The sequence below is a fragment of the Marmota monax genome, unplaced genomic scaffold (genome assembly GCF_021218885.2).
Source record: "Marmota monax isolate L192 unplaced genomic scaffold, Marmota_monax_Labrador192_F-V1.1 WCK01_AAM20220418_F8-fsc00052, whole genome shotgun sequence".
Taxonomy (NCBI): domain Eukaryota; kingdom Metazoa; phylum Chordata; class Mammalia; order Rodentia; family Sciuridae; genus Marmota; species Marmota monax.
The window spans coordinates 3,625,301-3,650,835 of NW_026693473.1; the positions used below are offsets into that span (position 1 = coordinate 3,625,301).

At 39.2% G+C, this 25,535-nt stretch overlaps 1 protein-coding gene across 5 annotated transcripts in view; it reads right to left on the reverse strand.

Annotated features, from left to right (window-relative positions):
* Positions 1–191: 191 nt before the first annotated feature.
* Positions 192–25,535, reverse strand: part of Parp9 (poly(ADP-ribose) polymerase family member 9) — a 38,101-nt gene continuing 12,757 nt past the window's right edge. For all 5 annotated transcript variants that reach the window (XM_046457913.2, XM_046457915.2, XM_046457914.2 and 2 more), the window contains 5 exons: positions 20,638–20,695; positions 16,327–16,707; positions 9,437–9,576; positions 8,218–8,392; positions 192–1,003 (listed from right to left, as the gene is read on the reverse strand). In XM_046457913.2, coding sequence (XP_046313869.1) covers positions 642–1,003; positions 8,218–8,392; positions 9,437–9,576; positions 16,327–16,707; positions 20,638–20,695 — 1,116 coding nt within the window. In that variant the 3' untranslated portion in view covers positions 192–641. The remainder of the gene's footprint in view (positions 1,004–8,217; positions 8,393–9,436; positions 9,577–16,326; positions 16,708–20,637; positions 20,696–25,535) is intronic.

Genomic DNA, 25,535 nt, shown 5'->3' on the forward strand with positions numbered 1-25,535 from the left:
GTCATATCCCTAGCACCCATAAAGTAACAAGAACACTTCTAGTGATCAATAAATATTTGGTGAATTAATATTTTGGCTACATGGTGCTTGAGTGGCATTGCTTGAGATGGCTAAATCCAAATTGAATATCAGCCTTTTGATATCCTTCCACTTCAAGTTATTTCATTTTGCACATATTTTTCCAGAGTCAATTATTCAGACAAAGGTGATTTATTTTGATACCCAAAGCACTTTATAAGACTCTCTAAAAAAAGTCTAAAATTATTCTGCTGTCCTAATATTTTATACTGTCATCCTTTTAGAAAATAAAAGGCTTGGATTACATTGTAGAAAAATCTCTTCATTACATGTAAAACATTTTTGCTGTTACCTACAATGAAGGTGACAAAAGAACAATTGCAAGGAAGAGGAACAGTCCTAAGAATGTTTTCATTGGTATCTATCCACTTCAACCCCAAGAGATAAAGGCAAAGATTAAGGCTCTAAGATGCTAGTAGGTGGCTGGTACTTTCTTGATGCTCAGTCAGTCCAAACAGAAAACTCATTTGACATATTCAAACCACTCTTTGAATCACTGGTGGTCATTATTTGGTTAGATCATCCAGTGCAAGGTCATGCCTGCTGTTAAAATGAATTGGAGATTAATCAACAGGACTGCCATTTGAGAACTTCCTCCAAGGCTGCTTTGAAGAAAATAACATTGGTCTTGATGAGTAATCCTGAATACAAGTCCATAAATATTGGGGCATAGCCTGTATGCCACTAAAAATAACAAAAGTTTCAGGACTGGAGACATTGTCAACCACACTGTCATGAAAATCTATGGCTCCAGGACTCAATGGAGGTGGGACAATATTTAACAGGTGACCTTGACAGAAGGAGCCTGTGAGTACTTCAGCCTCAAATATATAGATCAGCTCGTTTTTATCAGGGATTTTCTTGGCTTGGTCTGCTAGTTTTTTGAGGTTCTTGATGAAGTATATGCCAGCTCCATACTCTGAGTCTGAGAAAAGGAAAAAAGTTAGAAGATTATTATGATCTGGCAAATGTTATTGCCTATTTGGGTACTATAATATATTCTCTCTCTAGTCCTTCAAATAATCACCTCCCCCTTGTTCCAAGTCCCTAAATCTGTAGCCACGTTGTTCCCAGAGACAAACGATCACTGATATCCACATAATAATAGAATATATTTGAATACACCATTACAGTTTATAGAGAAGTCTTTGGCTTTCCAAGAATTTTTGTGCTGATTAGATTCAATCAATCTAGGATTTGAATTATTACCTCTGTTTAAAAGATAAAAAAATCTGAGATTCAGAGAAATTATGATTCAAGTCAACATTAACCAACCATCTGACATCTAACATAATAAATGGAAAGTTTTATTTATCTTAGAACATTGCCTGACTTCTACAAGCTATAAACTGTAACAACTCTTGAGAATAAAGCTTCAATCCAGGTAAGGTGGTGCATGCCTGCAAACCAAGCAACATGGGAGGCAGAGACAGGAGGATTGCAAGTTCAAGGCCAGCCTCAGCAACTTAGTGAGACCCTGTCTCAAAATCAAAACAAAACCAAACCAAAAAAAGAGGCTGGGGGGCTGGGATTGTGGCTCAGTGGTAGAGCCTAGCATGTGTGAGACACGGAGTTTCATTCTCAGCACCACATATAAATAAATAAAGGTCCATCAACACGTAAAAAAATTTATTTAAAAAGGGGGAGGGGTGCTGGGGATGTAGATAAGTGGTAAAACACCCCTAGGTTCAATCCCCAGTACTGTCTGGAAAAACACGGCTTGAAAAATAGCATCTAATAAGAGTAGTCAAAGTCATGGACACATTACAAGAAAAATAAGTCAAAATAAGGGGAATGATGAGCATATAAAATGTTAATGCCTCATTATTTAGGAAAAGCAACCTTGGATTTGAGGGACACAGAGATTCTAATCAGTAGTAAGGTATTCTGTACTACAGGGCAGGTGTGGTCATCAGATCTCATCATGACCTGGCAAAATAACTGACCAAGAATCCTCCACATGCTTCTGATTTAGGTTCCTGCTCATCACTCATCAGGCATTCTGGAGACTGTGATACTAAGAAGGATAGGCCTGATTCCAACCACTGAAAATGAATATTCTCCATTCTAGTATATTGTTTTTGATCTGCATTACTTTTTTCTTAATATATATGTTTTAGTTATAAATGAACACAGTATCTTTTTTTATTTATTTATTTTTATGTGGTGCTGAGGATCAAACCCAGTGCCTCACATGTGCTAGGCAAGCACTCTACCACTGAGCCACAACTCTGGCCCCTTAATCTGCATTACCTTTACAGTAATATTTCAAGGACACCCAAGAGACTGAGGGCCAGATTCTGAATCTCAAGGTAATCCCTGTGCAATGCCCTTTCTAACATTGCTTAAAGGTCCTGGGAGGAGTAGATCACAAGCTTAACATGTGGAGGCCCTGGGTTCAATCTCCAGCACTGAAAAAAATAATAACTTTACTGAGAGGAAAAAACCAAACTTCTTTGAAAAGCTATATTCTGTATTATCATTCCTTCCTTCCTTTCTTCTTTCCTTCCCTTTTTTTTTTTTTAAAGAAAAAATTAGACACAACATCTTTGTTTGTATGTGGTGCTGAGGATCGAACCCAGGGACGCACACATGCCAGGCGAGCCACATCCCCAGCCCCCCCTTTTTTTTTCTACACTTAATATTGTTTTAGGCTCAAGACCAACACTGAAAAATAAAAATGTAATATGAGCCACATATATAATTTTAAATTTTTTAGTAGTTACATTTAAAAGGGTAAGAAGAAACAGACGAAATTCATATTTATTTAACCCATTAAATTTAAATGCTATTTCAACATTTAATCAATATCAAACTATATTTTACATTCTTTAGTAATAATTCTTTGAAAAATCCTGTATTTTATACTTAAAGTGCATCTCAATTCAGACACGCCATATTTAATATGCTTAGTTCCATACGTGGCTAGTGGCTACCATATTGAATAGTATAGCTCTAGAATTCAAAAGTGACTGAGATATGATTTCTGATTTTAAAATTTCACAAAGGCACCTGGACCTTCCTACATGTAAACAGATAGAGTGTAGTATAATTTTGTGTGGCAAGGTAATATTTTGAGATAAAAAAATCAAAGATTTTCTTTCTCAAGAGTTTCTTCTTGGGGCTGGAGTTTTGGCTTGATGGTAGAGCATTTGTCTAGCATGTGTAAGGCACTTGGTTTGATCCTCAGTACCACATTTAAAAAAAAAAAGTATTGTGTCCATCTACAACTAAAAAAAATTTTTTTTAATTAAAAAAGGTAAAAATCTGAAGGATTCGAAGCATGTAGTATTTACTAATAATAAGAAGACAGAATAATATAAGATAATCCAAGAGCAATTTTCTCACTTCAGGACAAATAAAATTCCTTCCTTCCAGCTATTGAAAGAGAGGAATCATAAAAGATATAACTGGAGCTCTTGGGAACTTTGAGAAGGGGCTCACTTCACTGTCCCATTCCCTCAAAAGAGCCCTGGGAGTCAAGATAGGGCTGAACATTAGAAATCTCAGAACAACTCGCAGGATTCCCAGGGCAGAAGAGGCCATTGCCTGAGTGCTGGGTGCACTCTCTTATCCAGCCTCATGCCTGAGTAAAGCATAGCAATGCTGGGGAAGACTCCAGAACAGGTGAGTTAGTTACCATACGTGGTGGCCAGACAAGACCCTGCTTTCAGCTTGGAGGATAAACACGCTCAAATAATTATAGCACTTCAGGAGAAGCACAGATATAGCATGAAAAGGAATTTCCTCAGGGGAGACACAGAGTGGCTGATGCAGAGACTATCTAAGTGCAAAGAGCACAAGTGGAGGCTAAAGACCATAGCCCACAGGGCTTATCTGACAGGGGGCATGGAGACAGATGGAACAAGAGACAGGCAACCCTCTCCACGATGCCTCTGACACCATCTAGATCAGTCTCAGAGAGAAAGGGAGAAAAAGGACAAAATAGCAGGAACTCAATTCAAGCCCTGAAGGGACTAAGAAATTTCTCAAAATAACCAAGTTCAACTTGAATTGACAAGTTCTAGTTTTTCATATCTTTGAACATGGAAGCTTGATAGCTAGGCGAAGTTCTGCTACAGAGCCATAAAGAAAATAATTCCCACACCTATAAATTATAGTAGCTATTAAACATACAGATATTGCAATAAAAAGGCAGGAAGTATGGGAATATAGAGGAAGGGGCCAACCAGGAGAGGCCATTTGAGCTAGGTCTTTTTTTTTTTTTTTTTTTTTTTTGGTGATGCGGGGGATTAAACCTAGGGCCTTGTAACAGATGAGGCAAACACTCTACCAACTGAGCTATATCCCCAGCCTTCAGCTACCTCTTAAAGAAAGAATAGGAGCTTGAGTAGCTCAAAAGGCTGAAGAGGGAAGGCCTTCCAAATTCAAAGGCATAGAGGCTTGGAAGTATCCCGTTACTTAAGAGAATATGGTCTTGGAATTCTGGTTTTCAGAGTTAAGTATTCTGAGAAGAAAAAAAGCTCATGGCTAGAGGGTTAAGAAACATAGGGGGTGATGAAATCTGGTGGAAAATGTGGGATTTTCCTATATGCTCTAGGAAGGAGTTTGGGCTTTTATAAATAACTAGGAATATAGATAGTAAGCAAGAACATAATTTTTTATCATAACTAGCCTAGTGCTACAAAGGGGTTTGTTTTGAGGCAAGGGAAGGACAATAGTCTAGGCCTAAGGGAAGAAATACTAAGGCATCTTAGTTAGAATAGAGAAGTAAAGTGGATTGAGACTATTATTTTATTTATTTTTATGTGGTGCTGAGGATAGAACCCAGTGTCTCACACATGCTAGGTAAGTGCTCTACCGCTGAGCCACAACCCCAGCCCTAGATTAAGACTATTATGAGACTTGAATCACATGGACCAGTATGAGGATGAGGCAAAGGAAAGAATGGAGGATGATAATAACTTTCATGCTTGGGAGACCTGGTAGGTGGATGGTGATGGCATTAGCCAAATCAGGAAGTAAGAAAACATAAGGCATATTTCTTAGGGAAAAGCAAGGGCAAGAAAAGAGTTCAGTTTAAGATGCCTATGGGGCAGCTAGATAAAAATGTCCCCAAATCAGTCAACTATCTAGACCTGCACATCAGGAGAAATGGGGGTTAGAGTGAGAAATTTATAAGTCATCCTCTTAGAAAGAGGAATTGAGGCCATGGGAATAGGTGCCATCACCCAGGGGACACTGTGGAGGAAAAAAAAAGTAGACTTCCTTCAGAATGTAGGAGAATACCACCATTTAAAGGGTGGACTCACTAGATGATAAATTATAAGGGCAAGAAGTCTTTGCTTTTCACTTACTGCTATATCTCTTACACCCCAGCCCAAGGCCTGATTCATGGAATGTGCTTAATGAATGTGCAATGAATGAATTACGATAATAAGGGAACTGCACATGTGTAGGCTACTTTTTGTTGCATTCAACCAAGTCCTGCAAGCAAGGGATGAACCCAGAATATGACTGGCTGGAATGCAAGTATAGAAAGAAAAAAAATAAAGTTTTACTAACAGAAGCCTCCCCTGTCTATGGCTGACCACTTAAATTGACTGAGAGAACACTGCAAGGCTGAAAAAGTTAGAAGCTTTTGTACTCCAAATGAGAACAGCTTCAGTAGTGATAAGAGGGGTGTCTCCTGGGCTTGTCTAGAACCTTCAGTTTATAGAGTTTTCACAACTCTACAGAGATGAGTCCATTGGTGCAGGTTACATTATGGGTTCTGTCTCCCCAGGCAGTTTTCTTTCTGAATGACCTCTAGGCAGTGATCATGAAGCTAATGGGCAGCGGGTGGGCAAGAGCACAAAGGCCAATAGAAAAAAACAATTCTTGAGGCTTAAAGACTATATGGAGGGCTGGGGATATAGCTCAGGGGTAGAATACTTGTCTGACTTGGACAGGCCTGATTTCTATCAGCACTGAAAAAAAAGGAAAAAAGAAAAGAAAGAAAGACTATATGGAGACAAGATCTTCCTTAGATTATGAAGACATACAGTTGAACAGAAGGGAATAAGTTCCATGCCTGCTAAGCTTTTAAAAAAGGAACCATATTGCTGAAGAAATCACAAGTCTGGATGCATCATCCTGAGAATGTTCTAAAGTTTGAGGCAATCCAGGCCCCCCTGGTAAGCAGTGGGCCTAAAAATGGTCAAGGGCCACAACATACAAGGAAGATTTTTTCCCAAGTGTGAAACAAGGGTCTTATGCCACTCCCAGAGGAAGCTCTCATACATTCCCGTCCAACAGCACATGATAAGAACTGTGGGCCAGTGACTATGACATGTTTTCCCTTTCCTCTTTCATATGAGTTTTCGATATAGTCTTCATGCTGCTTCTCACATCATTATCTAATGAGCACGTGCGAGCAATACCTCCCCATCACACCTTAAAATAAACAGCCTGAGCTAGAGACTGATGAAAAGGAGACCGGATAAGACTTTGGGTTGGCCTTGTTTTGGTGCGCATCTTAGATGTTTTGGGAAGAAAGATATAAATTGATGTTGGATTAGAAATTAGCAGTGCCAGCCACAAGATTGAAAAGAGGGTCCTCACCAGATTTGGAAAATGGGAAGATCTTGATGAGAATAGTTGTAGTTGAAATGGTGTGGGGAATGTAGAGAAACCAGTTAAGGAGAAAATGGAAGCTGTGGCTTTAAGACTGTGGCTATGAAGGAATCTTACTGCTTCCCCTTCCCTGACTGCACTCAAAAAAAAAAAATTCTTGGTGGAGATTCATTATCTATTTCTTTCTTCTTTTGTTTCTTTTGTTTCTTTCTTTTTTTTTTTTTTTGGTACAAAGGGATTGATTAGGGGTACCCAACCATTGAGCCACATCCTCAGTCCTATTTTATATTTTATTTACAGACAGGGTCTCACTGAGTTGCAAAGCACCTCATCATTACTGAGGCTGGCTTTGAACTTGAGATCCTCCTGCCTCAGCTTCCACAGCCGCTGGGATTACAGGCGTGCACCATCGTGCCAGGTCATTTATCTATTTCCAACCCCAGGAATTGTCTATATTCAATTTTCACTCCTGGTATTACCTATGTTCTCTTTTGGACAAAGGAAATGTGATTTTTAGATCTTCTGCTTTCTAGGAACAGAGACTATTAAAACTGGCTCCACAGCAAGAATCATACTACAGTTTTAAAGGTAAAGATCACATGGTTTTTGGTTTTCTTTTTTCTTTTCTTTTTTTTTTTTTTTTGGTGCTGGGGATTGAACCCAGGGCCTTGTGCATGTGAGGCAAGCACTCTACCAACTGAGCTATATCCCTAGCCCCAAAAGATCACATTTAATGGACCAGACAAAACCAAGTTACACTGCTAAAGACCCATCCATGATTATGACTTAAGTTCTTAGCCTCCTTTGGAGAGATCTAAAGCCAGAATTTTTCACTAGCAACTGAAGAGGAAAAGGTACAATATGGAGATTATCTAATTTTGTACAATTGAAAAGAGACACGGAAGCTACACAGAGGACTCTGAGAAGGATCCTAAAATGCTATTCACTTCACCTGCCAGGTTATACTTAATTCATTCACTAGCAGGCTATAGGAAATAAGAGGATAAAAACCAAAAGAAAACCAACTGTCATTTTTTCCTTTTCTTTTTTGAGATGGGGTCTTGCTCTGTTGCCCAAGTTGGTCTTAAACTTTTGGGCTCAAGCAATCTCTTGCCTCAGCCTACCTAGTAGCTGTGGCTACGGGTGCACACACCAGCAAGCCCAGCTGAAGACCAACTATCCTAAATTTAGGAAAATATCCTTTTAACTAAAGGATGAGGATCATACTTTGGTGTTGATTATAATTTTATTAAGATAAATAAGCCAAAAGGGGAGGGGGACCCCCAAAGTGTTTTCTGCATATAGGACACAGAAACAGAAATGAGAAAAAAACAGTAAATCAAAAATCCTACTGCTCACATTATCGTCAAAATGAGCCCATTGTCAACAAAAGACATATCAACAAAAGATATAAAGAAAATTAAAAATACAACCCTTTCTAAGACTACCTCTCAATTGCAGTCACAAATGATCCCCTCCCCAAAGCAACAAATGCTATTAGTGGTGAGCCACCTGCTGATGTCTGGTCTCACCAATTCCCACATGATCAGGGCTGACACCTACCACAAGGCACCGAGTACAAACTTTGAAAGCCGACTCTGCATACCACATTGCAGAACTGGTGTGGAACCTGCTGAAACAACCTGTGGCTCACAGGCTCTTTAGAAGTTCTCCCTTCCATCGTTTTCTTCTTTCTTTGGAAGGCAGCCCGAAGAACCGCATTGTCTATTGCCTCCACCTAAAACCAAAGGGGAAAAAAAAAACTGGGCACCTATTCAATTGCCTCTTGAACTTATAAAGGCATTTATATGCACATTACTTTCATGCAATTTGCTTTTTATATAAAGTTGCATAACAGTCTCTCCTGCCCCTAATCCTTTCTTAGTTTTGACTTCTACCTCTCAAAATCCTCTGTTACTTCTTCAATTGATTCATGCAATAAAATTTCACTGGGCAATCACGATATGTTAGGCACAGGTAACAAAAGCATTGACAACAGACATAGTGTCTTGTCATGAGCAAGTCATGGGCTGTGTGTGTGAGCTATGAGCATTTGAGCACGTGAGGGGACTGGACTGATGTTGCTGTTCTGACTGGACTGTGTTATGTATGTGTCCTTTTCCATCGCTCTGCCTTTGATCCTACACAGCACCAGGCTTTTCCAGGCGTCAGTCAATCTGCTGAGCACAAGACATCACCAAGCAACCCCCTGAAACCCAATCTTTTGCCTTATTTGGGTTGAACTTTCTCAAATGCCTTCCCCTCAAAAAATAGGATGGTCTCAGGTGTGCTGTCTCTCTTTCCGAGGGACCCTTAAGGTCAAAAGACATCCCTGATTCCTGCAAGCAAAAGGTATTTCTGTGTGTTGAGTGCTTCTTTCACCATTTTCTTGGCCAGCTCTGTGAACCCAGCTCAGGTAGCCAGCCCAGCTAGCTGGCGATAGAGTCTGCTCTTTTAAAGTTCATAGCTTAGTGAGAGATAGAAATAGTTAACAATTATAGCATGATAAACACTATTCTATTTTCTTTCTTTTGTTTTGATCAAAGATAGGGAGATCACTGCTTCCTGGATCTTGAATCTATGCTTCTGAACAGCCAAACATCATTTCTACATACTGATTCATCTATACCCCTTGTGCCTGCCCTTCTTCCAGTCTTACTCCTAGGATTCAGGGCCATTGAGCAGCTAGTTTAAACTCTTTGTTAAACGAGCTTCTCTTCTGGCTACAGAACCAAGTAATTAATAGCAAGAGAAGCCAAATATATGCCTTAATTAGGTATACCTTTATAACCTGCAAACCATGTTTTTCAAACTGTTTCTTTCGATCCAGAAGTTCTTTAGTCCAAGGTGCTGGATATCGTAGAAATGTGATTTTTTTTTTCATTTCATCCTGGTTTTTTGTTTGCTGATCAATCCATTGTCCTAAAAATGAGTAACACAAAACCTTGTCTTAGCGCTCTGTGAGAAGGGAAGAGTTTGTAAAGGGATTTAATGAAACAATTCCTAGAAATTTGAAGGAAGAGATAGGCTACTTTAAAGAATATGCCTCATATTGTCTATGTTATGCTCGAATTCGGGACCCCCAAAAGACCACCAGAGACCAAGATCGATGTAAGCAGCAAAGAGGTGTTTATTGCGAGCTAGCTGGGTCCTCAGCGCGCACACACCAACTGGTGACGCTGAGAGGCCCCGAGTCCAGGGTTTGCAGCAGTTTTATTATACACTCTTTGGGGAAGTCAGGGACTTCACATAGATCATAGCTTCTCTTAGCAAATCATCACACACCGTGGGAAAAACCATAAAACAACTCTAAAATATGATTAGCACATTCACTGACGGGAACAAGTTGGGTAGGGGTGATTGGTTAGTACAAGAGGGGGAATTCGTTTGAACTGATTGGTTTAAGCCACGAGGGGAGTAGTGCTGAACTACATGGTTTCCCAACATGTTATCAAGCACCATAAACTACTGGGAGGGTCATCTCGCATCCCAGGTATTTTCCCTGTCTCATGCTGATTGGTGGCTGCTAGGGGGTTGCTCTGGGTCCCCACCTAGCCTGACTGAGTCAGGGACACCCAGCACAGCAGACCTCTCCTGTTATTTGTAGATAAACAACTCAGCAGGGTGGGTATGTACTAGGAGTGCTCTGTGGGTCTTTCCAAGGACAAAGGTCACGCCCCCTTCCTTGGACAGGCTTTGCTCTGAGGTAGAGGCTGGTTTTTCAATAGCACCCTCACCACTGAAATAATTAGCACAATTTTGTAAATAAGGAAATCAAAATTCAGAGAAATAAATAACTTTTCTAATATCACAAAGCTAGTAAGTAAGGATCTAAGATAGTAAACCTGACTTTCATAAGTGCTTTCTTTAAGGAGACAAGGAGAATAGTGGGAATGTGTAGCACTCATAAACAATCCCAAGCAAGAAGAAGGAAATTTGAAGATTAAGAGTCTATGGTTCAAGGGAAACAGGGTGACCTTTCTTTCCCACCCTAGACAGAGTTATCTGTCCCTGAGTTCACACCCACCATAGAAATGAAGTAATCCAGACTTTGGGGATGGCTCCAGAAGATCTCAGAAATGGCTATCTCCCAAATTAACAAGCAAATTACAACTCCAACAGAGAACACATAGAATGTAGCTTTGGAGTACCCCTTTAAAAGCCCCCTGTTTCACTGAGCTTGGTGGCACATTCCTGTAATCCCAGCGGTTCCAGAGGCTGAGAGGAAGATTGTGAGTTCAAACTCAGCTCCAGCAATTTAGTGAGGCACTAAGCAACTCAGTGAGACCCTGTCTCTAAATAAAATATTAAAAAGGGCTGGAGATGTGCTCAGTGGTTAAGTGCCCCGGGCTCAATCCCTGGTACCAAAAACAAAACCCGTTTCGGTGAGAAGCTGATGTGACTCCGTTTTTGAAAAAAACAGCCTCTACCTCAGAGCAGGGCCGGTCCAAACTGCAGTGACCAGATAGCCTTGATCAGCAATGAAAGATCAAAGAATGCTTGAGACCTAATTTCGGACCATAGCAACAACCAATCGCAACAACCAATCATATCTGAAATGCCAGGTAACCCTCCCAGTAGTTTGATTGATAACATGTTAGGAAACCGTGTAGTTTAGTATATACACCCCTCGTGGCTTAAACCAATCAGTTCAAACGTATCCACCTCTTGAACTCACCAATCACCCTTACTCAACTTGTTCCCGCCAGTGAAGTGCTAATTAACGTTAAGAGTTGTTGTTTGATTTTCCCCCGAGGTGTGGAATGATTTGCTGTGTGATGTTGTGACACATAGATTACCCCCCCCCCCCCCGCAAAAAAAAAAAACTATAAATCCTCACTGAACTAAGGGGTCAGGACTCACTCCTTGGGACCGCTGCGTCGGAAACGGTTGTGAGTCCAGGCTGGAGCTTGCAATACTCTTGTGTGATTGCATCTGATTCGGCTCCTGGAGGTCTATTGGGGTCCCACGAATCTGGCATTACACCTGCTGATGGGAAAATCATAGCCTCTGGGACAGGAGTCCCTGTGTTTCTCCTTTGCTAGCAAAGCAATAAGCCTTTTTGTCAAAATCATGTTCTCGTTATTAGATTGGCACTGGGGACTAGGACCGAGCCTTAGGTAACACAATCTGTGATCCTCCTGTCTCAGTCTCTTGAGTTGTTGTGATTACAGTTCTGTGCCACTGCACCAGGCCCTCTTGTCTCTTGTTTAATAAAAATCGTCTTTATAAAGCTACATAAATATTATGTGGCAAATAAATGCTACAGAATTTAAAAAAAAGTCTACAGTGTCCTTCCCTTCCTTCCTTCCTCTGTAACAGTGATCCACTTTATACTTTGAATATAGCCCCTGCTGCTCTGCCACTGCAACTTATTTTTAAAATGGGCAAATTTCTTTCTCTTCCTCTCTCTGCTCCTCCCTAATCTCTCCCCCTCCCTAATCTCAGGGAAAACAGGATTACTTTTCTTACCCATTTGAGGCAGATTTATCTATCCTTGAGTACACACCCACCATAGAAATGAAGTATCCAGACTTTGGGGATGGTACCAGAAGATCTCAGAAAGGACCCTCTCCCAAACAAGCAAATTAAAACTCCAAGAGAACACATGGAATGTCACCTTTGAATCACCTCTTTAAAAGCCCCCTATTCCTGCTGATGGGTAGAATCATAGCCTTTGGGACAGGAGTCCCATGTGTCTCCTTTGCTAGCAAAGCAATAAACATTTTTCTTTTTTCTCAAAACCATATACTCGTTATGGCATCCAGGACAAAGACCGAGCTTTCAGCAACACTTCATCCTTGTCTCCCCTCCTTTTTCCTTCCTTCCATCCCTCCATTCCTTTCATCTTCCTTCTCCATTCTCCTTCCTTTCAAAAACTAAATGGACAACCTGGTTTTGTCCAAACAAGTTCTTTACTGAACTGTATATACAGGTGGACCACATAGAAAAAAACAAACATAAAAAGCTTGCCTTATTTCAATTGAATTTATAAGGTATAATATTAGAGTTTACTTCAACAAACATTTACCAAGATCCTACTATATGCCAGGCCATGTGTCGGGTACTGGGGATACAAAGATCTATAAAACTTCTGTCAGAAGCACCCACCACAAAGGATTTAAGAACAGCATAAAACAGAGGTGATGTTTAACCTCTATTTTTAAAAATATTTTTGGTTGTAATTGGACACATTACCTTTATTTTTATTTGTTTTTATTTCTATGTGGTGTCGAGCATCGAACCCAGCGCCCCACACATGCCGGGCGAGCCCTCTATCACTGAGAGCCACAACCTCAGCCCATTAGCCTCTCTCTCTTTTTTTTTTTATTAATTTTCTCTCTTTTTAAAAAAATTTTTTATTGTTCTGATGGATATTCGATGTTTCCTGTAATGATAGCATGTCAAATTATCCATTTTATTAAAAATGTAAATTTTAATCTAAGAGAGGGTGGGTTTGCATGAAATGCTACTGTGAAATAATATGCTTAATTGTCTAATACCAAAAACACCATCATTCAGTGGAACAAGCGACTTTCATGATTCTAAATTGTTAATAGTTGAGATAAAGAGTCAACCTCATGAATGTAGTTAATTTAAAGTAATGCCACAAGTTATACAGATAAATGTTTCTTTGTCTCCTGTTTTCCTGAGCTGATGATAGGGGTTAGTTTAATTATCCACATCCATTATGTTTCATAATCTAAGTGGAAATCATAATCTTTCTCATGATCATATATTATTTTTTTCCATGTATTATTTTTTGTCCAAGTTTTTTAACACTGGGTTTTCTATGGAATGTGGATACAATGTTTATTACAAATGTACCCACTTTGACCATTTCTTATGAGAAACTGATGTGACTCCATTTTTGAGAAACTAGCTTCTACCTCAAGGCCCGTCCAGAGGGAGGGGGCATGACCCTTGTCCTTGGAAAAACCCACAGACACTCCTAGGCACATACCCACCCTACAGAGTTGTTTAACAGGAGGGATCTGCGCCACCAGGTGTCCCTGACTCAGTTATGCTAAGTGAGGACCCATAGCAACCCCCTAGCAACCACCAATCAGAGTGAGACAAGGAACATATCTGAAATGCTAGGTGACCCTCCCAGAAGTTTCGGTGATTGATACCATGATTAGGCCACCTTGCAGTTTAGCGTATACACTCTTACAACCCAATCAGTTCAAATGTATCCACCACTTGAACTAACCAATCACCCTACCCAACTTGTTCCCACCAGTGAATGTGCTAATCAATGTTAAGAGTAATTGTTTGATTTTCCCACGGTGTGGAATGATTTGCTGTGTGATGCTGTGACGCATAGAGTATCCCCCAAAAAACTATAAATCCTCATTGAACTAAGGGTCAGGACTCATCCTCAGGATCACTGCATCCAAAACCATTTTGAGTCCAGATTCAAGCTTGCAATAAAGACTCTTGTGTGCTTGCATCGGATTCAGCTCCTGGAGGTCTACAAATCTGGCATTACACTTCCTAACTTGTTTTTACAGATGCATAGTGAAAATAAGGTATCCTTGGAAATCAAGCATTTGAGTTTTTGAACCTCTTACTAAGTCCAACCTCTACATTATAATCAGGAATCTTTCTAAAATACAAATCTTATCTGATTTTATCTTTGATTACAAACCTTCAAAGTGTGAGAGTAAAAGAAATTGAAGTTAAAGTGTAAAAGACCGGGCACTGTAAAGTTTCTAAGCTGCAAGGCCTGAGTTAAAAAGTAAAGGACCAGGTATTGTTAAGTTCCTATGCTACACCCAAAACCTGAAATTCCTGTAGCTGTTAGGACAATACCCAGAACTGCCCAGTAAATACTCCCCCTGACCATCTGGTTGTTTAATAACCTAGGACCCTGTGCGGCTTGGCACGTAGGCATCGCAGGGCCTAAACCAATAAGTTTGAATGTGTACCCCGATTTAGAACTGACCTATCACCCCCGCCCAACCTGTTCCCGCCAATGAATGTACTAATCAAGTTTGAGAATTGTTGTTTGATTTTCCCGCGCCTCATGATGATTTGCTCTGATGTATGCAAAGCCCCCGTCCTCCCCAAAAAGTGTACTTAAGCACTGCTCAACCCCTGCTCTGGGCTCTGAGCCGCTCTCCCTTGTTGAGTAGGCACGGAGCCCCAGTGCGCTGGATTGGATCCTCAATAAACCCCTTTTGCTGTTGCATGAGCCGGTCTCTTGGTGGTCTCTTCCTCCGACGTTCGCCGGACCCTTACAAAAGTACCCCGGTTTGCTTACAGAAAACATCTATACCTGTAATTCCAGCTACTTAGGAGATTGAGGCAGGAGGATTGCAAATTCAAGGCCAGCCTGGGCGACTTCACAATACAGTGTCCCAAAATAAAAAATAAATAAAAAGGGCTGGGGATATAGCTCAGTGGAAAAGGGCCTCTGGGTTCAATCTCTAGCGGCTCCAGGAAAAAAAAAAATCTGAATTTTCTCATGTGATTTATAAGGCCTTATATAATCTAGGCTCTACTGGAGTCTGAATTCTTGAAACTTACTTTCTTTGCCTAGCTAACTGCTACATATTATTTAGTTCTCCATCTATGACACCTCCTTTGAGAAGCTTTCCTCTGACACCTCAAGTCTGGAGGTAAGGTGCCTCTCCCCACTGCTCACAGAGCACTTTCACCCTCCTCTATCATTACTTACCTGTTCCCATATCAAGTAGACTTTGAGCAGGAAAAATATTCACCTTGTTTATCACGAGCACCTAGCACAATACATGGCACATACACACACCATGGAAGCAATATCCAGTCATTGAATAAATGAATGAAATAATCTGCTGTTTCTTCAGGTAGCATTTTAAAAGGCATAATTTCCTAAGTAGTTCCAGGGTTCTGTAAAAAAAATCTCTCCAGACCAAATTCCCACAATTATCCTAATGAGTTTAGCCCCACTGAATGGAGATATTTAAGTGTATCTCATAGCACCAGTGAATACTTTCATTGGTCACAGGGTTCCAAGTAAGCGATTTTATGGTTCCTAATCCTGACAGCAATGAATAAATACAATTAGGCTCAATAAAAGAAACAATCAAGTGGAATGTGTGTGCTTTAAATGCTCCATTTGCAGAAATAGGGATGTGCAGTTTTTACCCTGCGCTTGGCTTAGGTTTTACCCTAGGCTTTCAATTCATTCACCTCTCAGGCAATCCATGTGATTATATGTAAACCCAATGGGTGTGTTAGTGTGTGCATGTGTGTTATGTGTGTATGTTTTCATTCCTTACAAATAACCCTGATGGTAGAAAGAGAGCCCAAAACTGCCTCATAAAAGTTTACAAGCACTGGGGATACAGCTCAGTTGTTAGAGTGTTTGCCTAGCATGCACAAGGCCCTGGGTTCAATCCCCAGCACCACACAAAAAAATCATGACCTAGGATCTGGAGGTGTAGCTCAGTGCTAGAGCACTTGCCTGGCACATGCCAGGCCCTGGTTTCAATACCCATTGCCATTTAAAAAAAAAGAAAAAGAAAAAGTTTATGACGAAAAAGTTTACGACCTAACACAGAACCAGAATAGTTTGCTCTCTCCTTTTCCATTCTATTTCTTATCCACATTTATACAAACCCATTCATACCCAAAAGAAGAAACAGTTGGTAGAGCCAACTCTTAACTAAACAGGAAGTTACTCACCTGATAAGATCCAAAGGTTTTGCTCCTTTTCCCTTGTCACTTCCTCCTGAACTTCACAGAGCATATGTTCAATGTTCATAACCACCTCAATGAGGTCATCCCTGGCTCCTCTGATCTCTAAATTTGCCTTTCCGGGACTGATAACCTCTGTAATGGAGACACTTGAGGTTTTCTGAAGTTTAGATAAAATGTCATGTTCCTTTTTCCCAAGGTGGAGAATATGCTTGTTCTCAATGGTGTGGATCTTCTGGGATGTCAGTATCCTTTGGATCCATGCTTTGGCCTCACACATCTCTTCCTTATTCCATCCCATCAGATCGATGGCAGGAGACCCCACTTCAAGCCCATTTTCTCTTTGCTCCTCGCTGGTCCCCTGGGGGACTGAAAGAACTATCATAAGCAATCATGGAAGTTTGGTGGTTTTTAAAATAGTACAGAACAAAACACCATGGCTAGTGTTTACCCCAAGGATATCTTCACCATTATCAGCACTAGTAGCTCCTATTAAGAACCTATCTTTGAAAGCTGCACTGGATATAAAGACAATCTATATGCATTATTTAGAGCCTCCTTGGGAGCACAGAGTTTAGCTCTGGAGGAGCTAGTTTTATCATATCTGGCCTCTACTATATGGCATTTGTCAATTCACAGATGAATTCACCTTGTGATCTCAATCTGGATATCAACTAAGTATTATTTCCTGATGAATGAAATTTTCCTTAACCTCTTGCTTCTGCCAATTTTAAAATCAAAGATCTCTGAAAGCCATACAATTCAAGGAGTGAAATTTATTGTTTTTGGTTTTGATTTTGGTACCTAGAATTGAACCCAGGGGTGCTTAACCACTGAGTCACATCCCCAGTCCTTTTTATTTGGAGACAGGTCTCACTAAGACTAAGTTTCTGGCTGGCTTTGAATTTACAATCCACCTTCCTCAACCTCCCAAGTCACTGGGATTACAGTGTGAGCCTAGCATAAAACTTATTTTAAAAAACAAACCCACATCTCTGATAATAAAAATAACATATGCCTATAACTGGAAAACTAGAAAATTATCAGAGTATATTGAAAAGAAGAGATGCCTATAATTCTACTACCCAGAAATCCTTATTATATCTTATCTTTGTGTAATAGGACGTCTTGGCCCTTCTTCTGCTTAAAGGATAGAGTTGGGCATCACGCTTCTTCATCTCCACAGCAAGAATTTAAAGCTTAGCTACTGCTGCTGGAGATGATATATTCTAGCAGAAAAAGAAAGGGAACCTTATTCTAATCACCTATCTGTAGTCTTCATAAACGATAGAGATATTCAAGCAACTCTGAAACGCAAATTACAAAAAAAAAAAGTGTTGGGGGGGGAGAGAATGGACTAATTGAGAGGAAATTAAGGGCTGGGCCATAGTTTAATGGCAGGGCACTTGCCTAGCACATGTAAGGCACTGGATTCGATCCTTAACACCACATAAAAATAAACTTAATAAAATAAAGGCATTCTGTCCATCTACAACTACAAATTCTTTTTTTTAAAAAAAGAGAGGAAATTAATAGATCATGCACTATCTACAATATATGAAGAATTCCCTAAAATTATTAAGAAAAAGAAACAACCCAATAGTTACTTGGGCAAAATGTTTCACAGGAAAGGAAACATGAATGACCTGTATCTATGTGAAAAAAAGATGCTTTTCCTTACTGGCAATGAGGGAATTGAAAAATCATCTACCAAACTGGAAAAAATTTTGACTCTGGGGCTTGGGCTATAGTCAGTGGGTAGAGCTCTTGCCTAGCATGTGTGAGGCACTGGGTTCGAGCCTCAGCACCATATAAAAATAAACAAAATAAAGGCATGCTGTCCATCTACAACTACAAAAAAAATTTATTTTTTTTTTTAATTCTTGACTCTGACATTCAAGTTGTCAGCAAGGATCTGTAGAGCAATGTAACTCAGAGCTTTACAGGAATAAATTTTAGAACAATTTTTGAGGGACAAAAGTAAGTTGAACACTTACTATATTGCAGCATTGTTCCAAGGGCTTTACATGTATTATTTTATTCAGTCTTCAAGACCAAACTCCCATTGTACAAATAAGGAGAACTTTGTAAGACTCAGAGTGTCATTAAGTAACGTGGCCACGGTTATGGAACCAGTTAGTGGTGGCCATGAAGTCAACAGGTATGGACATTTGACTCCAGTGCTCGCACAATTACGCCTATTATTAGTGACCCTGGAACAATAAGATAAGCAGCATCTTTATCCTGATATTGTACTTGGTTCGCCTCAGAAACTATGAAAAAGAGCTAGGATAGAACTAGAAGTAAGAGGGAAAGGAAGGCCTCTCTCTGATAAAAATAAAAGCCCATGTTTTACTTTTTTGAATTTTTTTTCCATTTATAAGCTAAAATTTTAGACAATAGTAAGAAAATATTTTAATTGGAGGCATGCTTTTTGTTGTTTTAAACTCTTGTTTAGGAGCATATATTACATTTTAAGAGAAAATTTAAAACATCCAAGATGGGACTTCATTCATCTGCCATTATTAGGAAAGAAGAATTGTTCAGACCACTAAAGGATACTCCTCTAGCACCAAAACACATTTAACTATTTATTATCTAAATAATCCTAATGAAAACATGCTTCTCTGCCTTTCTAACTAGTTTAACCTTTCCTTGGTAACTGAGATGAAGATCAATCATTATGACTGTCAATTATTGTCCTGTGCTATCTAATTCCTTTACAGATACCCTCAATAATTACTGAAACAAATGGTGACCCTTGCCCTGAATCAGATTAATGACATAGACTTTTGTCTATGTCATTATGATCCTTTTCCACATGAGCCTCATCTAAAACACTCCCTCTTACCTAGCTACCCTGTATTCCTTGTGGTTTGCTCCTGTGGGTTTTCCTGGGTGCTGTCACCCTCACCACCACCACACACATACACTGGCTATTGAAAATCTTGCCATCCTCAAAGCTCAATATAGAACCATTCTTATCCATGAAGCCATTCTTCTTTTTCTTTTTGTGTACTGGGGATTGAACCCAGTGGTACTTAACCACTGAGCCATATCCCCAGTCCTTTTTTGTATTTTATTTAGAGACAGGGTCTCATTGAGTTGCTTAGGGATTCCCTAAAATGCTGAGGCTGGCTTTGAACTTGAGATCCTCTGGGCCTCAGTCTCCCAAGTTACCACTCCTGGCCATGAAGCCATTTTTGATCCCTCCCAGACAGAAAAAATCTCTTCCTCCTCTGGGCCACCAGGGAAGTATGTCCATCTTCCCATTCACCTTTTGTCCCCTGACATTTGTTTAATGTTTTGTAATTTACAGACGATCTTTACATACATAACCTCCGATTATTCTCACAATAGTCAATTATTATCATCATAATTTTACAGACAGATGGATAGGCTGATAAAAAGCACAGTCCCAGGCCAAAACCCTTGAAATTCCTCCTTCTTCACTTTTAGAACTGTTGGGTCATTGAACATTCCTGTTCAGTTCACTCAAATTCCACTGAAGGAATAAAGTTATGAGACAAAGCTAACCCTCGCCTGCCACTAACAACCAGAATTGGTTTAATCCAGGGATCCCAAACCTAAATCAGCTGTAAAACTTATTAGGGAGCATTAAAAAATATCTGCTTGGTCCACACTCAAAGTTTCTGAATCTGAATCTGTAGAGTTGGGACCTCTCCCTCCCCCCCCCAACCGTGTGTGTGTGTGTGTGTGTGTGTGCCTGTGTGTGTGTGTGTTAAAGTTTCCATCATGATAGTGTTGGGTTAACCCATTTATCTGGTATTACTCAGAGGCGTTTTCTCTAATTAGTAATAAGTAACCCATTTAGATATTTGGGGCATAAAGTCTTACTAGCTTAGCCAGTTTATGGAGGGCAGCTTTGTTATGAGAAAAAAATTATAAACACTTATTTATAAATGAACTGCTCACGCTGTGGATTATCTTTTTTTTTTTTTAAGTTTTCGGTGGACACAGCATCTTTATTTTATTTTTATGTGGTGCTGAGGGTAGAACCCAGCGTCCCGCACATGCCAGGCAAGCGCGCTACCACTTGAGCCACATCCCCAGCCCACTGTGGATTATCTACTGCAACTTAACTTCTCCATCAGTATCATGAAATTAGATTAAGCAAAAATAGAATCACGGTCAGGTATAAAGCAGGTCAGGTGTCTAGTAGGAGCACAATGAACTTTATTGGCTTATTCTCCTTTCCTGTATTAGTTCAGATGATCAAGAACAGAATGAACCTATGATGGGAAACTCTACTTCTAGATCTGTGAATTTCCTACTCACCATTGTAAATGTTACGATTCAGCATCTTGTAATTCTTTGTCATTTCATGACTGAAAGCCTACAATAAGCAAAACAGAGCAGAGAGTCATGAGCAGGGTATACAGTCATTGTCACCAAAATCTCTCTTTATCTGTACCAAACACACTTGACCTCATCTGCCTCTCAATACCCATCTCCAGTGCCACAAATCTAAAAGGAAAGTCCTAGGGAACAGCAAGTGCAGCACCATACTCTATTAGAACACCTAGGGACAACAAGGAAGGAAAAACAAATATAGTACAAAAAAAAAAGGAGAATGTATACTCCAAGGCAAAAAATAATCACCTATTAATTAATTCATTCATTCAATAGACCTTCATTTCCTGCTTATTATAAGTATTATAATATTAGGCATGAATTAAAGCTGTAAATATGTACTCTTCCTTGTTCAAAATTGATACAATGGGTAGTACTTTATTGAAAAGGTGCTATTTATTAATGAGGTAAAGTTTAGATTTTGCTTTGCATCTAAGTGTTAACAATAAGTTTCTTAATCTATAGGATTTCTTTTTTTCAGATATTCATTTTTATTTATTTATTTTTAATTTTTAATTCTAATTTGTTATATATGACAGCAAAATGCATTACAGTTCATATTATACATATAGAGCACAATTTTTCATATCTCTGGTTGTACACAGAGTATATTTACACCCTTTGGGTCTTCTTACATGTACTTAGGGTAATGATGTCCATCTCATTCCACCCTCTTTTCTAAACCCATGCCTCCTCTCTTTCCCTCCCTCCCCTTTGCCTTAACCAGAGTTCTTCTGATCCTCCCATGCTCCTCCTCCTAACCCTACTATGAATCAGCCTCCCTATATCAGAGAAAACATTTGGCATTTGATTTCCTGGGATTGGCTAACTTCACTTAGCATTATATTCTATAGGACATCTTTATAAATATTTTTTTTCAGTTGTAGATGGACACAATACCTTAATTAATTAATTTATTTTTATGTGGTGCTGAAGATCAAACCCAGTGCTTCACACATGCTAGGCAAGCACAGTACCTCTGAGCCACAATCCAGCCCAGACAATTTCTTCATAAATTATCATTTCAGCTGTTATTTTCAGAGCAAAAAGTCCTTGATATTACCATGTTTAGTTACCTGGAGAAGTTATAACACCCTCCTCATCCAAGAACTCAGAAATAAAACAAATAAGGTACATTACCTGTTGATAAATAAACAAATAAGAACTGCCAGTCAGGTGTGGTGGCACACCCCTATAATCCCAGCGTCTTAGGAGGCTGAGGCAGGAGAGTCTTGAGTTCAAAGCCAGCCTCAATAACTTAACGAGGCCCTAAGCAACTCAGCAAGATCCTGTCTCTAAATAATATATTAAAAAGCTCTGGGGATGTGACTTGGTAGTTAATTGCCTCTGGGTTCAATCCCCAATACCAAAAATAAATAAATAAATCACCTCTCTCTAGAAGGTCATTTTAAAAGTCAGAATGTATTTATAGGGTTAGAAATAATCAGGCAGCTGATGAAATGATTCTATATTTAGAAGACCTAAAAAACTCCACCAGAAAGCTTCTAGAACTCATAAATGAATTCAGCAAAGTAGCAGGATATAAAACCAACACCCATAAATCAGTTGCATTCCTATACGCCAATGATGAATCAATTGAAAGAGAAATCAGGAAAACTATCCCATTCACAATAGCCTCAAAAAAATAAAATATTTGGGAATTAATCTAATAAAAGAGGTACAAGATCTCTACAATGAAAACTACAGAACACTAAAGAAAGAAATTGAAGAAGACTTTAGAAGACGGAAAGACCTCTCATGTTATTGGATAGGCAGAATTAATATTGTCAAAGGGGCCATACTCCCAAAGCTCTATACATATTTAATGCAATTCCTATTAAAATTCCAATAATGCTCTTCATAGAAATAGAAAAAGCAGTCATTAAATAAATTCATTTGGAAAATAAGAGGCCCAGAATAGCCAAAGCAATCCTCAGTAAGAAAAGTGACACAGGAGGCATCACAATATCAGACCTTAAATTATCCTACAGAGCTATGGTAACAAAACAGCATGGTATTGGCGCCAAAACAGACATGAAGATCAATGGAACAGAATATAAGACACAGAGTCATACCAACATAAATACAATTATCTCATGCTAGACAAAGGTGATATAAACATACATTGGAGAAAAGAGAGCCACTTCAACAAATGGTACTGAGAAAACTGGAAATACATGTAGTAGAATGAAATTGAACCTCTATCTCTCACCCTGTTCAAAAGTCAACTCAAAGTGGATCAAGACCTTGGCATTAGACCAGAGGCCCTGCATCTACTAGAAGAAAAAGTAGGTCCAACTCTCCACCATGTTGGCTTAGGAACTGACTTCCTCAATAAGATTCCCAAAGCACAAGAAGAAAAATCAAGAATCAATAAACGGGATGGTATCAAATCAAAGTTTCTGCACCACAAAGGAAACAATCAAGAATATGAACAGAGAGCCTATAGAATTGGGAAAAATCTTTACCACCAGCACCTCAGAGCATTAATCTCCAGAATATACAAAGAACTCAAAAAACTTAACACCAAAACAAACAAACAACCCAGTCAATAAATGGGTTAAGGAACTGACTAGGCATTTCATAAAAGAAGAAATATGAATCGTCAAAAAATACATTAAAAAATCTTCAACATCTCTAGCAATTAGAAAAATGTGAATCAAAACTATACTGAGATTCCACCTCATCCCAATCAGAATGGCACTTATCAAGAATAAAACTAACAATAAATATTGATGAGGATATGGGAAAAAAGGTTCATTTATATATTGCTGGTGGGACTGAAAATTTGTGCAACCACTCTGGAAAGCAGTATTGAGATTCCTTAGAAAACTTGGAATGGAACAACCATTTGACTCAGTTATTCCACTCCGTGGTTTATACCCAAAGGACTTGAAATCAGCATACTACAGTGACGCAGCCACTTCAATGTTTATAGCAGCTCAATTCACAATAGCCAAGTTATGAAATCAATATAGGTTCCCTACGACAGGTGAATGGATAAAGAATGTAGTATAGGGCTGGAGATGTGGCTCAAGCGGTATTGTGCTCGCCTGGCATGCACGGGGCGCTGGGTTCGATCCTCAGCACCACATAAAAATAAAGATGTTGTGTCCACTGAAAACTAAAAAATAAATATTAAAAAATTCTCTCTCTCTTAAAAAAAAAAAAGTTGACCTCTGAGGGAAATTCCAGATTCAAGCTATAGCAGATATGTGTTACATATATACACAGGTGAGTGTGGTTTATATATGCACAACGGAATATTACTCATTCTCATAAAAAGAAGAATAAAATTATGGCATTTGCCAGTAAATGGATGAAACTGGAGAATATCTTGCTAAGTGAAATAAGACAGTCTCAAAAAACCAAAGGTAGAATGTTCTCTCTAATATGTGGATACCAACACACAATAAGGAGGTGGAGAGGAATGAATAGAAGTTCATTGGACTAAACAAAGTGGAATGAAGGGAAGGGAGAGGGGATGGAAATAAGAAAAACGGTAGAATGAATCAGACATATCTTTCCTATCCTTGTATGTGAATATATGACCAATGTAACTCCACATCATGTACAACCACAATAATGGGATCCTAGTTGGAACAAGTTATACTTATTCTATGTGTGTATAATATGTCAAAATATATCCCACTGTCATGTATATCTAAAAAGAATAAATTTTAAAAAAGAATAATTAGGCAAGACTTTTGAATTGAATGTGAAGGAAAAACTATAACTTAATCATTAGTGATGACATTGAAGAAATAATGTGTGAATGACAAGCAGATGGTCTGCAAGGATCTTGGAAAAGTGGAGCCAAATGGCAAGAATTTGGCAGCATTTTTCCAGTTCTATCCACTAGTGACCAACACCTTATCTGGGAGATGTCAGTAATGTGTTCAAGAAAGAGTTCCTTATTCTGAAACACAAGGCCTGGCACAAGGTAAATATTCAATAAATATTTGTTAAATAACCATCCATTGCCTTTTATAGATACTCAGCTCCACCCAAGACTCTTACCATCATGAAACACTGGTGAATACAAGTACTCTAGTCAGCTGGGAACTACTTCTTCACTTCAGTTCTGAATTGAAAAATATGAGTATGTAAAAATGGGTATCACTTTATTGTGAGTTAGGTGTAGATTGATCTTTCCTGAGTTAAGTCAGGCCTAAGTGTCTGACAAATCCATTTTCTGGAATACAGGGACCCTATCAAGTAACATCCTCATGAGGACCTTTGTAAGTTGCCATTGATCTTTCTGTACACACATCTCTCACTGTAAAACTTATTTAGGAAGAAAAGAGGAGCTTATCAGAAGGCCACAGGTGGAAATAAATGCATGCACACACCTCATAATTCTATGTGGATATTATGTAGGTGTTAATGTTGAAAAAGCCTGGAAAAATGGTGAATGGTCACTATATAATGTAAACTACTGGATAAGAGAATCCTCTCCATTGAGTTATAAAACTGAAAGACATATTATATATTTCTCAAGTATTTGGTTTGTGGTTCAGAACACAGGCTTTGGGGGCAAACAAACAGACCCAAGTTGGAATCTTGGTTTAGCCCCTTTACTAGCTGTGAGCATATTAACCCCAGAGTTGTTTTCCCATCTGTGAAATGGAAATACCAATAGTGGCTTCATCACACTATCATGGGGTGAATGTAATGAGACAGCTTCTGCTTAGCACTGTGTCTGGCAGACCAATGTATGATGGCAATTGTTATGCTTAGCCTCAAGGAGAGCCCTCAGTCTGTGTTTGATCTTTTCACTTTCCTTGAACTACCAAGTACAATTATATTTGTATGTTGAAGAG